This window comes from Anomaloglossus baeobatrachus, chromosome 8, assembly GCF_048569485.1.
Source record: "Anomaloglossus baeobatrachus isolate aAnoBae1 chromosome 8, aAnoBae1.hap1, whole genome shotgun sequence".
NCBI lineage: Eukaryota > Metazoa > Chordata > Amphibia > Anura > Aromobatidae > Anomaloglossus > Anomaloglossus baeobatrachus.
Window position 1 is genome coordinate 66,830,841 of NC_134360.1, and position 18,752 is coordinate 66,849,592.

Consider the following 18,752-nt stretch of genomic DNA (forward strand, 5'->3'; position numbering starts at 1 on the left):
CTCCGGGCAGGGGCCAGGGCACAGCGCGGTACGTGGACCCTAGGCTGGGAAGTAGCTTCACGCATCCTGGTAATTTACCCGACGGGGGTGAAGTCTTCAAGATTCATCCCTCACCCGCTCCAAAATTGGGGTACTAGCGCAACGAGGGGATAGGACTTTTCCCAAAACACAGTCCATCAAATCCCAAGCGTGAACCCTGCGAGCAAGCTCACTCCGTTAGCCATATGGGTGAGTGGGACCCAACTAGTTCTACACTACAGGGTCCAAACAGTGAAGAAGGTGCCACGGAAAAGGTCACAGGCTAATAAGCAACACCAAGGGCACAGATCCAAGCGTGCTCCCTCCTTGCTGCAGCGGTGCTCAGAATTCTGCTTTACAAGCTGTCGGTGTCAGTATTCTTGGACTGAGTGAGTACGCAGAAAACCCTTTCCTTCACAACAGCACCCCTTCACCACCATCACCAGGCCCTGGGGCACAACCCCCTACCCACGGAAGGGCTAAACACCTTGCTGCCATACCACCACCACCGGGCGCTCCCAACAGCAGCGGTGGTACTCCATCTTACCACACACCGTGGGTGGCGTCACAAACTTTCAACTCCCCTGTACATAATTCACCCCTTTTCCCTTCGAGTGTCCGCACAACCCCCCTCCCGGGTCCGGAGACCCCTCAAGCCACCGTGGTTCCGGATCTGAGCGGCTTGGCCGCTGACACGGGGGCGGTACACAAGCAACATCCTCAACATGCTAAAAAAAAGTTTCTACAAAAGAATATATGCTAAAGTTAAGCAAAAAGATTCACAGGACCCAAATCCAGAGGTCACATTGGTCGCCTCTTACTACATGAGGCATCTCCCGCATGGTGTCCGTGATTAGCACCATGTTACTTGGCTTGACATGGACCGACTGCCAAAAAATGGTCACAGAGTAAGTACATTCCTTTGTGATGACGGTATTCAATAATGGCAAAATGGCTGGGAAAGTTAATAATCATAACTTCTATGTTGAGAGTATTGAAAAAAGAATAGGTAGAGTATAGGAGTTCATTGTCTTCTGCATCTCACCAGTTTTTGTCCTCTGTATTAGTTATATAACAGGAATAATGGAGGGGAGGATGTTTTTCTTTCCTTTTTTTATCTTGTGCACACTATCTGATAATGCTGATTTTACCCCCAGTGCAAGACATTCAATCTCTGCAAGCGGCTCGCACTGGGCCAAGCAACATGCGTGGCGAAGGACACTGATGCTCGTTTGAGTGGTTTGCATATGGAAAGCACCTGAACTCTGAACTCGAACACTGATTTTTTTTTTTTGTAAAGTCTGTTCGGTACGAACACCGAACTTTACTGTTCAGGTTCGTGTAGCGCCCCTGAAGCCATGAGGGAGCTACAAGGTAATGCATCCTCACCGGGATGCAGGGCCTACCCCCTAGGGACCCAAAAGCCCATCGTCGGTAACACACAAACACTCCAGGTAATCCCAGTTTTCCCCAATGGATGGCCGCCTAGAGGTGGAGCCAGTCCAGTCCACTAGTTGACCAGGTGGGAGGGGCAGACTGTGGACAGTCAGGAAGATAGTAGTCAGTCTAGTAGCGACAGTGAACGTGAGCAGCGACAGTGAGCGTGAGCAGACACACTGACTAGGAGTGAACAGTAACCTGGTGCCCAGGAGGGTAGTTGCTGGTGGAATACGGGGGAGTACCTCCGGAACTACGCACCAACGGGGTACAGGACCCTAGGTCAGACAGAAGCTCCAGGCAGGCCTGATAACACCTGCACAGTGAGGGGACCATCAAGGACCTCACTGACCTTCAAGTCCGGGCCTCAGTAGCAAAGGGAGAACCGGCGACAGGACCAGAGACTCCAACCCCATAGGGTTCACGCTACCATCATACGGACTGCAGTGGAAGACAACCAGACGAGGACCCCCCCGCTGCTCTATGCCACGGGGACCCACCAACCAGAGACAGGTGCAGGGGAGGAAGGCACCAGATTACTAACTGACACTGGGACTAAGGGGACCTGAAGGTGAAACCAGCCGGCCTCGGCTGCAGTACCACTGGCTGACTGTAGGTGGCGTGTGTCTTCCAGCTGAAGTTACCATCATTCAGCCACAACCAATGGGAAGACACCACTCCCTTCTTAATTCCCCTCCTGCCTGCTGACCACTGCCAGAGATTGTTCTGATTTCCTGGCTCCTGTTACGTCCTATTCTGTTTAGTGATTCCTGTGTTCTGACTTCTGCTTGTTTCCTGACTACCCTCCTGCCTGCTGTTTTTGTACCTTGCTGCCCGATCCGGATTTGATCTCTGCTACGTTTTCTGATTACGTCCTTGCCTGCCGATTCTGTCCCTGTTCTGCTATTTCTGGTTTGACCCTACCTGACGACTACTGTCTTGGACTGCAGCCTTCCACACGTAGTGATCTCCAGGGTCCTGTGTAATTCTAAATCCCTGTAAAGGGGTTAAAGTGTTTCAGGGTTCTAGGGGTCCTGCTTGGGGAGTGGCTTCCCTCTAGCCTCTCCATTACAGCCCATCTGAGTTTGTGGATCCAGGCAGGCGTTACACCCATACTCTGAAACTCTTCACCCCAACACCTCAGACTTTCACCTACTGTGGAAACCTAAAAAAATAAACTGAAAACCTACCTCTTGCGACAAGCCTACAACCTGCAATAAACCTTGTTCCACTATACTGCTGCACGACACGCTCTACCCTCACCTACTGTATCCTTACCCATATCCTGTAGACTGTGAGCCCTCGTGGGCAGGGTTCTCTCTCCTGTACGAGTTGGTGAGTTGGATTGTTCATCAGTATTGTACTTGTTTTTATTATGCATACCCCATTTCACATGTAAAGTGCCATGGAATAAATGGAGCTATAATAAATAATAATAATGCTAATAATGTACCACCATACTCAAGAGCTGTTCTGGCAATGAGGTGACAGAAGGAGATGCTCCCTCTGCATAACCACTTAGATTCAGCAGTTTATTCTGACCATGGCATGTAAAGGGTTAAATGGCTGAGATTAGCCTTATTTCTGACCTTGTGCATTGCAGCAGGAGCCCAGTTGCCCCATTGTTTATGGAGCAAGCATAGCCCCTGAGATGACTCTGCTGAATTCCTTTTAACTTCCAACACACAGCGGAGCGCAGGTAGCAGTTCATTTAACTGATGAGTTGGCTAAGAAACTGTTATGTAGTTTAATTAAATTTCCATTGCGTATATGTACAAATGCAATTGTTTAAACTGTAAATATGTTTTTTGGATGCAATTATTTTGTTGTCCAGACAAAGGATTGCAATGCCCTGCAGCATCGCTATGACAGGCTGCATTGTCTGGGAGCGGAAATGGTGATCTTCTTGATTGTCAACTAATAGGGAAGGAGTATTTGAGTAATGAGAGCCTGCCCTTATGAGAAGGGTAGCATGGATGTGCTCCACCACCATGGTATAAGAAAGCTGCTAGTTGTTTGGCCATTTAGACAAAAAAGGAGGTTCAGTACTGAGTAGAATAAGAGGGTATAGTCATTGTGCAGAGCACACTGGAAACACTACTGGTCTGTGTGACAGCTGGGCCTCTTACTCATCCGAGGTGTAGTATTCATCGTGTATGCGGAGGAGGTCATCACCAGTAACAACCATAACCACACTCAACCAACACATAACACGGGGGTTCTGTCACTAGGACCGGGCTAGGGTAGGTGCTGGGGTGGTGATGGGACCTCATGCCCACTAGTTCAGGAACCCGGGAGGCGCAGCACCCTCAGAGGAAGTTAGGCACCATCTTACACACAACAGGCAGTCAGCACCGGACAGTGTCCGTGTGAGGTTACACTTAGGAGGAGAGGAGTAAGCGGAAAACGAACAGTTCGGGGCCTCGTGGTCAGGAGGTAGAGGCTTGACACGGGTTTTTAGGAAGAAGGGTGATTCCAGGGTTCGCAGGAAATGCAGCAGGCACCTGTGACCCGTTACACAGCCCAGGAGCTGGGGTGGAGGGAGACCATTGAAAGGAGTCTAATGGAAGGGAACTCCGGTCACAACCTCCGAAGTATCCGAGATCAGCTGGAGCCCATCACTGCGGGAATTGGCACTTCCAACGGCAGTAGGTAACTAGTGAGTAAAGAGATCTTGAACTGGACCACCTGTGTCATCCTATTACTGCCGGTGCTCTCACCAAAGCGCCATAGCGCTATCTGCGTCTAAGAGACTACCACCACCATCAAAATCCCTGGGGCATAGCTCTACCTGTGGAGAGCTGCAATACCTGAGCTGCGTCATCATACGCCCCAGCAGAGAAAGCATCCTCAGCAGTGGCTAGCATTGGCCCCACACCACAGGTGGCGTCACGAACAACTACCCCCATCATCCCCATTTCCTGCTTTATTGACATCGCCAGGGTCACAGAACAAGTAACTTCATGACTCGGGTTGACGGTGACCTGGTACCCAGGAGAGGTGTTTGCCGGTGGAGTACTCCCGGAACTACACACCGACGGGGTACAGGACCGTAGGACAGGAAAGAGGTTCAAGTCGAAATGTTAACACCTGCACAGCAAAGGGGACCATCAAGGACCTTGCTGACCCTAAAGAATCCGAAGACACAGTACAGGACCAGAGACTCCATCCCCACAGGGTTCATGCTACCTTCAGGCGAACAGAGGTGGACAAACCACAAACCGGAGACCCCCAGTGTTCCATACCACGGGAACCCACTTACCAGAGATAAAGAAACAATAAAGTTCAGCTCACCCCTTTTAAATATATGCTGGCTCCTCCAGCTGCTCGGAAAGGCAAGCACCTATGAATCCCATTCAAAATAAATCAACATATGATGTTTTTTGTTTTTAGCATAAGTCTTATTCACTTGTCTTAGGACCCAACCTAGATAATATTCTCATATACCTTCAAATAGGGGATATGTCGATATATGATGTGATTTTTACAATCATTTTCACTTAAAGTAGTTTTTCCATGTGACAATACACACAAGAGAGTTCGCCGGTTTTATATGGGGGTGTAACTCCACCATTGTTGGTTTATATACTGAAAGGGAACACCCATGTCCTCTATACAAAACAATTAGAAATAAGATGCGGGGTTTTTTTGTGTTTTTTTTTGTTTGTTTGCTTTGTCTTTATTTATAATGGTTCATATATGTCTCTGTTCATAATAATTACATTTGTCATCTGTCATTTTTGAATGTTTTTTCTCCTATGTACTGACAAGTAAATTTTATACCTATGTATTAGACCGGATCCATTCCATGACTGTCTAATGGGTTAATGTTACTGACTAATTGGTTTTTTTTTCCCATTAGCAGGATTTATAAGTGTATCACGGACTTGATTGCATCACTTAACAAAGGCTACAATATGTAGCCGAAACGCGTAGCACTGTCAACATTTCTTCTACATGCTGGAAGTTTTTTGTATGAAGATTTTGTACATGCTTCACTTTTTCACTTTTTAATGAACAGCAATAAACAAGTTTTTATATATATATATATATATATATATATATATATATATATACATATTTATATATATTAGTGGTAAAAAAAATATGGAACTTTGTAAAAACAAAATGTGTTTGCATTTGAGATATAGTATACTTATAGTATACTAGAAGGTGGCCCGATTCTACGCATCGGGTATTCTAGAATTTACGTATTGTGTAGTTCATGTATGATTTTTGTTATATATATATATATAGATGTTGTTGTGTGTAGTTACCAAGTGTTTGTGTAGGGGCTGTACATGTTCTGGGTGTTGTCTGGGTGTTACGGGGGGTGAGAGCGGTGTTGTATGTGTGTTGCGTGTGTTGCGTTGTTTGTGGAGTGCTGTGTGTCTGTAGCGTTGTGTGTGTGTGTGTTGCACGGTTTGTGTGTGTGTGGTGTGTTTTGGGGGGAGGTATGTTTTGTGCAATGTGTGTGTTGTGCGGTATGTGTGAATATTTGTGTGTGCCGCGGTGTTTGTGTGTTGGGTGTTGTGTGTGTGCAGCGTTGTCTGTGTGTGTGGGTGTCTGTGTAGGGCCGTTGTTTGTGGTTCCCAGTGTGTGTGTGTGGTGTGCTGTGCAGTGCGCGCGCGTGTGTGTGTGTGTGTGTGTTGGGGGGAGGTGTGCACTTCCCATCATGCTCCAACCCCCATGCAGCGCACTCCCCATCGTGCTCCATCCCCCATGCAGCGCACTCCTCATCGTGCTCCATCCCCTATGGTGCGCACCCCCCATCATGCTCCATCTCCCATGCTGCGCACTCCCAAACGTGCTCCATCCACCATGCTGCGCACTCCCAAACGTGCTCCATCCACCATGCTGCGCACTCCCAAACGTGCTCCATTCGCCATGCTGCGCACTCCCAAACGTGCTCCATCCGCCATACTCCGCACTCCCCATCGTGCTCCATCCCCCATGCAGCGCACTCCCCATCGTGCTCCATCCCCTATGCTGCGCACCCCCCATCGTGCTCCATCTCCCATGCTGCGCACTCCCAAACATGCTCCATCCCCCATGCTGCGCACTCCCAAACGTGCTCCATCCGCCATGCTGCGCACTCCCAAACGTGCTCCATCCGCGATGCTGCGCACTCCCAAACGTGGTCCATCCCCCATGCTGCGCACTCCCAAACGTGCTCCATCCGCCATGCTGCGCACTCCCAAACGTGCTCCATCCGCCATGCTGCGGACTCCCAAACGTGGTCCATCCGCCATGCTGCGCACTCCCAAACGTGGTCCATCCGCCATGCTGCGCACTCCCAAACGTGCTCCATCCGCCATGCTGCGCACTCCCAAACGTGCTCCATCCGCCATGCTGCGCACTCCCAAACGTGCTCCATCCGGCATGCTGCGCACTCCCAAACGTGCTCAATCCGCCATGCTGCGCACTCCCAAACGTGCTCCATCCGCCATGCTGCGCACTCCCAAACGTGCTCCATCCCCCATGCTGCGCACCCCCCATCGTGCTCCATCCCCCATGCTGCACCAGCATCAGCCTCTCTACCCGCAGCATCAACCTCTCTGCCCGCAGCATCAGCCTCTCTCCTCCCAGCATCAGCCTCTCTCCTCCCAGCATCAGCCTCTCTGTCCCCAGCATCAGCCTCTCTGTCCCCAGCATCAGCCTCTCTGTCCCCAGCATCAGCCTCTCTGTCCCCAGCATCAGCCTCTCTCATCCCAGCATCAGCCTCTCTCCTCCCAGCATCAGCCTTTTCTGTCCCCAGCATCAGCCTCTCTCCTCCCAGCATCAGCCTTTTCTGTCCCTAGCATCAGCCTCTCTCCTCCCAGCATCAGCCTCTCTCCTCCCAGCATCAGCCTCTCTCCTCCCAGCCTACCCCAGCCTCAGCCTCCCCCAGCATCAGCCTCTCTCCTCCCAGCATCAGCCTTTTCTGTCCCCAGCATCAGCCTCTCTCCTCCCCGTCTACCCCAGCCTCAGCCTCCCCCAGCATCAGTCTCTCTCCTCCCAGCATCAGCCTCTCTCCTCCCAGCCTACCCCAGCCTCAGCCTCCCCCAGCCTCAGCCTCCCCCAGCATCAGCCTCTCTCTTCCCAGCATCAGCCTCTCTCCTCCCAGCCTACCCCAGCCTCAGCCTCCACCAGCATCAGCCTCTCTCCTCCCAGCATCAGCCTCTCTCCTCCCAGCCTACCCCAGCCTCAGCCTCCCCCAGCATCAGCCTCTCTCCTCCCAGCATCAGCCTTTTCGGTCCCCAGCATCAGCCTCTCTCCTCCCAGCCTACCCCAGCCTCAGCCTTCGCCAGCATCAGCCTCTCTTCTCTCAGCCTCCCCATCCCAGCCTTCCCCAGGATCAGCCTCTCTCCTCCCAGCCTCCTCCAGCACGCCGTGCTCCTCTGCTGACACTCACAGATCCGATCGCATACACTCACACACACACTCACACACACCCGATCGCATACACTCACAGACACACGATCGCGTACACTCACACACACCCGATCGCATACACTCACGCACACACACATTGACGATATTGCACATATGCGCTCACACTCACAACATCCGGAGATACCACATGCTTCTGGTCATGTGATCCTCCGGCAGGTCCTGGAAGCTCACAGCACAGTATCGCCGCCGAGAAGCAAGCGATATCCCAGGATGTTGTGAGTATGTCGATGCGATGTGATGTGTGAGGTGTGTGTGAAAGTGAGTGTGATCTGATGTATGTGTGTGTGTGTGTGTGTGTGTATGTTCCGCCGCTGCAGGACCTTGATGCGCTGGTAACTATGCTAGCATGCTTACCAGTGTATCTCGTCCCCCGCTCGCACGGGAGCCCACACCAGCATACGCCGGCCAGCCCCAGCAATGCGAGAGTATGTGTCGGCTGAGTTTGCGGCGTATGCTGATGTGGGCTCCCGGGGGTACAGTACTCACCTGGGAGTCATGGCTCCGTGACCACTGACCGTGTCCGTTCGGGGAATGCGTGGGGGGGGTGGGGCCAGAGCTAGCGTGCATTGCGTGAGGGGGGCGGGGCGGGGCCGAGTTGCCAATGCCTGCAGGGTGCCGGGGCGAGAGGCCAATCTGGGGGGGCGGAGCCTGGGCGAGCGGCCGGCCAATACGTGTGGGGGCGCAGCCTGGGCGAGCAGCCAATCCGTGCGGGGGGGCGGAGCCATGGCGAGCCCAGCGGCCAATCAGCTTTGTGTCACCGTAAGGACACAATTTTGGAGCAAGACAGACAGACAGACAGACAGAATAAGGCAATTATATATATAGATACTTAATCATCATGCTATGGGGAGGCTTTTCTTCAGCAGGGACAGGGAAGCTGGTCAGAGTAGAGGCTGTAAAAGACTTGAGACTTGGGCATAGGTTCACCTTCCAGTAGGATAACAACCCTAAACATCTGCCAGAGCTACAATGGATGGTTTATACAGTGGGGAAAAAAAAGTATTTAGTCAGCCACCAATTGTGTACGTTTTCCCACTTAAAAAGATGAGAGAGGCCTGTAATTGACATCATAGGTAGACCACAACTATGAGAGACAAAATGAGAAAACAAATCCAGAAAATTACCTTGTATGATTTGGCAAGATTTGTTTTGCAAATTATGGTGGTAAACAGGAATTTGTTCAATAACAAAAGTTCCTCTCAATATTTTGTTATATATCCTTTGTTGGCAATGACAGAGGTCAAACGTCTTCTGTAAAAGTCTTCACAAAGTTGGCACACACTGTTGGTGGTATGTTGGCCCATTCCTCCATGCAGATCACCTCTAGAGCAGTGATGTTTTGGGCCTGTCGCTGGGCAACTCAGACTTTCAACTCCCTCCAAAGGTTTTCTATGGGGTTGAGATCTGGAGACTAGCTAGGCCACTGCAGGACCTTCATATGCTTCTTATGAAGCCAATCCTTCATTGCCCTGGCAGTGTGCTTGGGATCATTATCATGCTGAAAAACCCATCCACGTTTCAACTTCAATGCCCTAGCTGATGGAAGGAGGTTTGCACTCAAAATCTCACGACACATGCTCCATTCTTTCTTTCATGTGCACGGATCAGTCGTCCTGGCCCCTTTGCAGAGATAAAGCCCCAAAGGATGATGTTGCCACCCCCATGCTTCACAGTAGGTATTGTGTTCTTTGGATGCAACTCAGCATTCTGACTCCTCCAAACACAATGAGTTGTATTTCCACCAAACAGTTCTACTTTGGTTTTATCAGACCATATGATATTCTCCCAATACTCTTCTGGATAATCCAAATGCTCTCTAGCAAACTTCAGGCAGGCCCGGACATGTACTGGCTTAAGCAATGGAACATGTCTGGCACTGCAGGATCTGAGTCGCGGCGGCATAGTGTGTTACTGATGGTAGCCTTTGTTACGGTGGTCCCAGCTCTGTGTAGGTCATTCACTAGGTCTCCCTATGTGGTTCTGGGATTTTTGCTCACTGTTCTTGTGATCATTTTGACCCCACGGGGTGAGATCTTGCGTGGAGCCCCAGTTCGAGGGAGATTATCAGTGGTCTTGTATGTCTTCCATTTTCTTATTATTCCTCCAACGGTTGATTTCATCACACCAAGCTGCTTGCCTATTGCAGATTCAGTCTTCCCAGCCTGGTGCAGGTTTACAATTTTGTTTCTGGTGTCCTTCGACAGCTCTTTGGTCTTCACCATAGTGGAGCTTGGAGTGTGAATGTTTCAGGTTGTGGACAGGTGTCTTTTATACTGATAACAAGTTCAAACAGGTGCCATTACTACAGGTAATGAGTGGAGGACAGAGGAGCCTCTTAAAGAAGAAGTTACAGGTCTGTGAGAGCCAGAAATCTTGCATGTTTTTAGGTGACTAAACACTTATTTTCCACCATAATTTGCAAACAAAATCTTGCCAAATCATACAAGGTGATTTCTGGATTTGTTTTCTCATTTTGCCTCTCATAGTTGTGGTCTACCTATGATGTCAATTACAGGCCTCTCTCATCTTTTTAAGTGGGAGAACTTGCACAATTGGTGGCTGACTAAATACTTTTTTCCCTACTGTATTAAATCATATTCATGTGTGTAAATGGCCCGGTCACAGTCCAGACATAAATCCCATTGAGTTAGAGCTTGTGTGTAAAGAATGAGCACAAATTTCACCCTCTAGGTGTGCAAAGCTGGTAGAGTCATCCCCCAAAAGACTTGCAGCAGTGTTTGCAGCAAAAGGTGGTCCTACAAAGTATTGATTCAGGGGGACTGAATACAAGTGCAAGTCACAATTTTCAGATTAATATTTTTAAAATATTGGAAAACCAAGTATCATTTCTTTAACACTTCACAAATACTTGCTACTTTGTATTGGTATATCACATAAAATCCCAATAAAATACATTTAACTTTGTGGGTGTAATGTGAAAAAATGTGTAAAAGGTATGAATACTTTTTCAAGGCACTGTAAGTATGTAAACGAAAAGAAAAACATGATGACAATACTAGTAAATGAAATATTTTACCTTCGATGGATATATTCTTGTCTATTACCAGTTTACCATATCGCAGGTACCGTAAGATTGCGCCAAAGTATGATGGATCCCGGTCGATAAGAAACGCCCCAGTCTCATCCTAAAGACATAACAGAGAGGATGTAAAGTAAAAAAAAAAAGGAATGTTTAATAAAATACAAACATCACTGATATTGAACAGAAGTTAAGCGTCAAGGGTAATGTTAACAAGATGATGAGACAGGAATGAGCAGATGGTAGAAGAGATGAAGGCTGAATGTCTCACCGTCTCAGACAACAACTGGGACTCCTGGCAGAGACGGCAGAGGAAAGAGTTGGGCTCCTGGCACAGGGTCTGTTTTGTAGTAAGGAACACCGTGCCTCCCACATTCAGACGCACCCACTTTCCTCCATCAGAAGCAGTTCTCTGGGTGGCGAGGTCAACGGGAACCTCCGGTAGGGACCTCTCCATCTCCTTCTTTCACGTACTTGTATCATGCACGCGTTTCTTGTAATTGCAAATCCAAAACAGAGTCAGGGATCTATTCAGGCAACTACGGTAATTCCAGTTCCTACAGAACTCCGTACGATTCCAGCGCAGCTATCGCTGATGTTCATGATTCCCTCTCCGCTTCCTTCTGACAACGCGTTCACTAATTGCTCTTTAATCGTGACTTCTTTTGCCTTTTATTCCTGTCGCGCCTCGTGCTTGTGCTCCACGGTCGTCCTCATCATCACCACACCCTCTCTCATGGGATAGGTTGCCACCACAGGTGTGCTTTCCTCAGATACCTATCTCATTGACTCTCACAGTCCCATCTGTCATTGGATCATGTTTCTTGCTTCCACAACAAGCTGTCAGCAGCGACGCTCACCCTGCCGGTGCTGTTCTCTGATTTTCATTTCTGAACGTGAAACCCCTTCAGTGCCAAACAAAATTTGCCTCGTTCAAGCATTGCAAAACCATAATGAATATAACAAAATAAAAAAAGTTTGGGACATTTTATACAGGACATAGACCACAGACAAGTTTGGCTTCTAGAATATAAAAGCACACTGGCGATCACTGACAGAAAAGGACCCCTGTGCAAGAACAATGTATAGGGTCTTTGCAGCCCAAGAACTCAACAAAATTCACAATTCCACCTGCTTTGGAAGTAGAAGTGACCCCTTACCTCTTGGGCCCCAGGTTGCACAAATGATATGTCCGCCTCTGTGAAGTTGAGTGACCTCCGGAGACAGTGTTGTAACTTGAGTTCAATGGGCCCCTGTGCAAAATTTGGACCTGCTTCCCCCCCATCCCCACATGTTGGCCAGATTCAAATATATGTATGTATATATTTAGTGTTCTAAATCCTATAAAAACATATAAGTCCCCCCCCTATAATGTAATAATATCCTCCCATCCAGTTCTAGTGTACCCCATGCAGGCTTCCTTCCTGGTAAATATGTCCTCCATCCTGGTAAATGTCCCCCCATCATGTTCTAATGTACCCTATCCTGGCTTCCTTCCTGGTAAATATGTCCCCCATCCTGGTAAATGTCCCCCATCCTGGGCTCCTTCCTGGTAAATATGTCCCCCATTCAGATAAATGTCCCCCATCCTGGGCTGCTTCCTGGTAAATATGTCCGCCATCTTGCTATATATGTTTCTTATTTTGGTATATATGTCACCCATCCTGGCATGTCTCCCATACTACTAAATATGTCCCCCATCCTGGTATATATGTCCCCTGCCTGGTAAATACGTTCCTCTCCAGGGCCCCTCCTGATATATACTATCCCCCTCCTGGTATATTCTGTTCCTCTCCTGGTATATACTTGTCACACCCAGGGATATGGGGTACTTGGTCCCGGGCAGTGTCTCTATTGGGGATGTCACGGTGGTGGCCGTTGCCCAGTTTCGTGCCCTGGGCCCTTTTTGTAATGGGGATATTTACAGGGGATTTGTGAATAAAGTTATTCGTGACGCCACTTGCGGTGGTGCAGCTAAAGGTAGGGAGCCGCCGCTGCAGTGTCTCTACTGGGGATGATGGTGTGACGCCCTGGACCCCAGGGGTCACAGTATAACACCATACACATACACACCCCCTTTCTTGGTAGGGAACACCCGTCAACCAAAAACCCTTGTTGCCGCCTCCAGGGTCTGATGTCCACACCAGGTGGGGGCAGAGCCAGGCGGTTGGCCCCACCCACCGAGGAGTTCACAGGCCTGGAGGCGGGGAAAAAGCAGGGAGTTGAGTGGGGAGTGGAAAGGAGTGAAGTGCGGTTTTGGAGTGGAGTTGGAGTTGAGGAGTGAAGTGGAGACTGTGTGTGTCTGGATCGGAGCCCAGGCACCATCAGCAAGGTCGGCAGACGGTGGTGGCCGTCTGCAGGAGTTAGTGGACGTCTGCAGAGCCGTAGGACCGGGGTCGGGCGTTGGCCCGCCGGTACCGAACCGGGGAGCAGAGTGAAGCTAAGCACCAAGGCAGGGTACTCAGACCCCGACTAGGCTCGGAAGCCGCCGTAACGGTCAAATTACCTGATTGCGGTCTGGACCTCAGGGGTTCACTCCCACCCAAGTCCCGTCAGAAGGCAACAGCCCAACCCGTCCGGATAAGAGCCACCGCCAACGGCCAGAGATCCGAGGGCCAGCGCCTGCGGGCAAAACAGGCTCTCCCGACACGTACAAGCTGGGGAGCGGACCACCCGTGGGAATCCATAGGGGTCAAACATTTACACACAGATGCAGGGAAAGACAGCCGCCACCAACCCGTCTGGGGAAAGGTGAAGAAACCGCAGCCAACTGCGGGCCCCGTCCGTCCAGCCGTTTGGTTTACCAGAGACTCTGTCATTGACTACCTGAGTGAGTACACCAGTGCCATCCGGCACACCGCTGCACTGCTGCCCTGCATCCGCGCTGCCTCCCCGCATCGGCACCTGCACCTGGCCCCTATCCAACCAACCAAACCTCTCCCCCAACCGGGGCCCCGGGACCAACCGCCCCTACCCACGGAGGGGCCAACACCTTAGCTGCACCCCACCATCGCTCCCGGGAACCCCCAGTCATCAGGAGCGGTGGTGCTCACCATCACCACAACCCCGTGGGCGGCGTCACAACCGACATCCCTCCACCAAACCTTCCCCTTTCACTCGTGGGTGAGGAGGCATTGCTCGAGCCCCGGGTCCGGCCCCGTGCTCGAGCCACCGAGGAGCAGAAGCACCGGACCCGAGCGCCAGAGATTCCCCCCCAGGCGAGCGGCGTTCCCCAAAAACCCCTCTCCGCCCGCGACAATGGTATTGCAGCTAGTATGGTAGTCCCTCCGCAAGTAGGGTATTGCCCCAGCAGGTATATGGTGTGGTGGGCGTCGGAAGAAGGAGTCCAGACAGGTGTTCAGTGAAACTGGTTTACTCACTTTTCAGGTGTTAACTGCTTGCCCGAGGCCAGCTAACTTTGCCTCCAGGTCCCCTTCGTCCCAGTGCCGGTCTGGTTCTCTGGTCCCTTCTTCCCTTGCACCTGTCTCTGGCAAGTGGGTCCCTGTGGTTTGTCCACCTCTGTCCGCCTGACGGTAGCATGAACCCTGTGGGGAAGGAGTCTCTGGTCCTGTCCCCGGCTCTCTCTTTGCTACTGAGTCTTCGGATTCTTTAGGGTCAGCAAGGTCCTTGATGGTCCCCTTTGCTGTGCAGGTGTTAGCAGGTCGGCCTGAAGCTCTTTCCTGTCCTAGGGTCCTGCACCCCGTCGGTGCGTAGTTCCGGCAGTACTCCACCGGCAACCACCTCTCCTGGGTACCAGGTTACCGTCAACCCGAGTCAGGGAGTCACTTCACTTCTACCTTTACTCCTCTGCAGTCACTACTCAACTAACTACTGACTTCTCTCCACAGTCTGCCCCTCCCACCTGGTCAACTAGTGGACTACAGTGGCTCCACCTCTAGGGCGCCATCCATGGTCCCACCCTAGCTAGGTACCATTGTATGGGGGATTTTTGGGGAAAACTGGGATCACCTGGGTTTTTGGTGTTACTGGCACTGGGGTTCTGGGTCCCTAAGGGGGTAGGCCCTGCATCCTTGGGGGATTGCAGAACCTTGTAGCACCCTGAGGGCTTCAGGGGAGCTACATACTGCCCCCCCCCCCCCCCCCCCCGCCTGGTAAATACATTCCTCTCCATGGACCCTCCTGGTATATACTATTCTCCTCCTGGTATATTGTCCGTCTCCTGGTGTATATACTGCCCCCGCCTGGTAAATACGTTCCTTTCCAGGGCCCCTCCTGGTATATACTATCCCCCTCCTGGTATATTCTGTCCGTCTCTTGGTATATCTTGGTAAATATGTTCATCTCCTGGGCTCCTCCTGGTATATATTATGCTTACCCTTCCCAGCTCCCACTTTGCGCAACGTCCTCCTCTGCAGCCAGCCCGCAGTGGCCGGCAGCTTTCATCGGCGTTTGTGCTATGGCAAAGCAAGACGTCATTGACATGTGATGTCTCAGTCACGGGGACGTCGCTGAAAGCTGCTGGCTTCTGTTTGGCCAGTAGCATGTATCGCAGTACAGGGACCCCACGGGCCTGCACAGTGTGATACATTTCAGCTGCATGTGCGGCAACGGACGCACATCCAGCTGAAGCATGGGAATGAGACAGTGGGCACCGTGCACCCTCGGTCCCGGTCGTGATCGTTCCGCCCCTGTTCATATCTGTCCAGCAGCAGAGCTCTGTTGGTCATCCCTCACTTCTCTGGTCCAACAGTCGCTATAGTCCCAGGATCAGTTCCTCAAGTTATGCTATGATATTATATTTGTTTATTTATTTATTTTACTCACTTATATAGTGTAATTAATTCTACAGCGCTTTACATACATGATTATCACTGTTCCCATCGGGGCTCACAATCTAAATTCCCGATCACTATGTTTTTGGAGGAAACCAGAGAACCCAAAGGAAACCTACGCAAACAAGGGGAGAACATACAAACTCCTTGATATTCACAGAAATCCTTTCTACTTGTGATACTGAAATAATAGAAATAATATTAAAACAAAAATCACATTAATTATGTTTGCAATATTTTACAAAGTGTGCCAGGGTTTAATTTGAGTTAAAGGGAATCTGTCACCAGGTTTTTACTATCTAATCTGAGAGCAGCATGATGTAGGGGAAGGGACCCTGATTCAACTGATGTGTCACTTACTGAGCTGGTTGCTGCAGTTTTGATAAAATTACTGTATTATCAGTAAGAGATTATCATTAGAGGACTAGAAAATCTGATGCCAGTAGTCCTCCATATACACTGTGTTATATATACATAGTATATGAAGGGCTTTTTTATATATATATATATATATATATATATATATATATATATATATATATATATATATAATTGCCTTATTCTGTCTGTCTGTCTGTCTGTCTTGCTCCAAAATTGTGTCCTTACGGTGACAAACAGCCGATTGGCTGCTCGCCTCGCCTCGGCTCCACCCCCCGCACGGATTGGCCGCTCGCCCAGGCTCCGCCCCCCACACGGATTGGCCTCTCGCCCCGGCCCCCTGCACGCATTGGCAACTCGGCCATGCCCCGCCCCCTCACGCATTGCACGCTCGCTCTGGCCCCGCTCCCTGCACGCATTCCCCAAAACGACACGGAGCCCCGACTCCCAGGTGAGTGCTGTACCTCCGGAAGCCCACATCAGCGTATGCCGCCGTGAGTGCTGTACCCCCGGGAGCCCACATCAGCGTACGCCGCCAACCCAGCCGACACATACCCTCGCATTGCTGGGGTTGCCGGCGTACGCTGGTGTGGGCTCCCGTGCGAGCAGGGGGCGGGATACGCTGGTAACCATGTAATATTGTGTAGCATGGTTACCAGCGTACACCGGCTCCCAGGTGAGCGCATCAAGGTCCTGCAGCGGCGGAACACACACACACGCACACACATAAGAACAGACAGACACACACACACACATCAGATCACACTCACTCTCACACACACCTCACACACACATCAGATCGCATCCACACACTCACAACATCCCGTGATATCGCTTGCTTCTCGGCGGCAATACTGTGCGTGCAGTGACCTTCAAGGACCAGCCGGAGGATCACATGGCCAGAAGCATGTGGTATCTCCGGATGTTGTGAGTGTGTGAGCGCGTATGTGCGATATCGTCAGTGTGTGTGTGCGTGTATGCGATAGGATGTGTGCGTGTATGCGATAGGATGTGTGCGTGTATGCGATAGGATGTGCGCGTGTAAGCGATCGGATGTGTGCGTGTCGGCAGAAGGCAGAGGAGCACTGCGTGCAGCACAGCTGCTGGGACCGCACACCGGAGGGCACAGGCAGAAGTGGGGTGTGAGTGTATGCGATCAGATGTGTGCGTGTATACTGTCTGATGTGTGACTGTGGAGCACGATGGGGGGTGCACAGCATGGGGGATGGAGCACGATGGGGGGTGCACAGCATGGGGGATGGAGCACGTTTGGGAGTGCGCAGCATGGGGGATGGAGCGCGATGGGGAGTGCGCAGCATGGGGGATGGAGCACGATGGGGAGTGCGCAGCATGGGGGATGGAGCACGATGGGGAGTGCGCAGCATGGGGATGGAGCACGTTTGGGAGTGCGCAGCATGGGGGATGGAGCACGATGAGGAATGCGCAGCATGGGGGATGGAGCATGATGAGGAGTGCGCAGCATGGGGGATGGAGCACGAGGGGGAGTGTGCAGCATGGGGGATGGAGCACGATGGGGGGAGCGCAGCATGGGGGATGGAGCACGATGGGGGTGCGCAGCATGGGGGATGGAGCACGATGGGGGGTGCGCAGCATGGGGGATGGAACACGATGGGGGGTGCACACCTCCTCCCAAAACACACACACACCGCCACACAAGCACTGCACAACACACCACACACATACTGGGAACCACAAACACCGCCCTACACAGACACCCACACACACAGACAACGCCGCACACACACAACACCCAACACACAAACACCCCGGCATACGCTCTGCACAACACACCACACACACACTGGGAACCACAAACACCGCCATACACAGACACCCACACACACAGACAACGCCGCACACACACAACACCCAACACACAAACACCCCGCATACGCTCTGCACAACACACCACACACATACTGGGAACCACAAACACCGCCATACACAGACACCCACACACACAGACAACGCCGCACACACACAACACCCAACACACAAACACCCCGGCATACGCTCTGCACAACACACCACACACACACTGGGAACCACAAACACCGCCCTACACAGACACCCACACACACAGACAACGCCGCACACACACAACACCCAACACACAAACACCGCGGCACACACAAATATACGCACATGCCGCACAACACACACATTGAACAAAACATATCTCCCACCAAAACACACACACACACCCCACACCCACACAAACCCCGCAACACACACACACACACACACAACGCTACAGACACACAGCGCTCCATAAACAACGCAACCTACACAACGCAACAAACAAACAACACCGCTCTCACCCCCCGCCACACCCAGACAACACCCAGAACATGTACAGCGCCCTACACAAACTACACACAACAACATCTATATATATATATATATATATATAAAACAAAAATCATACATTAACTACACAATACGTAAATTCTAGAATACCCGATGCGTAGAATCGGGCCACCTTCTAGTATATATATATATATATATATATATATATAAAGGGCTTTTATATATATATATATATATATATATACATATATATATATATTTTATATATATATAAATGTGACGCCCTGGGCAAGCCAGGGGTCACAGGTCACAACATCACC

The 18,752-nt window shown here is 50.8% G+C and overlaps 1 protein-coding gene across 1 annotated transcript in view; it reads right to left on the bottom strand.

Moving 5' to 3' along the window:
* KCTD17 (potassium channel tetramerization domain containing 17) overlaps positions 1–11,737 on the bottom strand; it is a 34,196-nt gene extending 22,459 nt beyond the window's left edge. The window contains exons 1-2 of the mRNA XM_075320835.1: positions 11,202–11,737; positions 10,928–11,036 (exon numbers count right to left, since the gene is read on the bottom strand). Coding sequence (XP_075176950.1) covers positions 10,928–11,036; positions 11,202–11,387 — 295 coding nt within the window. The 5' untranslated portion in view covers positions 11,388–11,737. The remainder of the gene's footprint in view (positions 1–10,927; positions 11,037–11,201) is intronic.
* Positions 11,738–18,752: the final 7,015 nt, after the last annotated feature.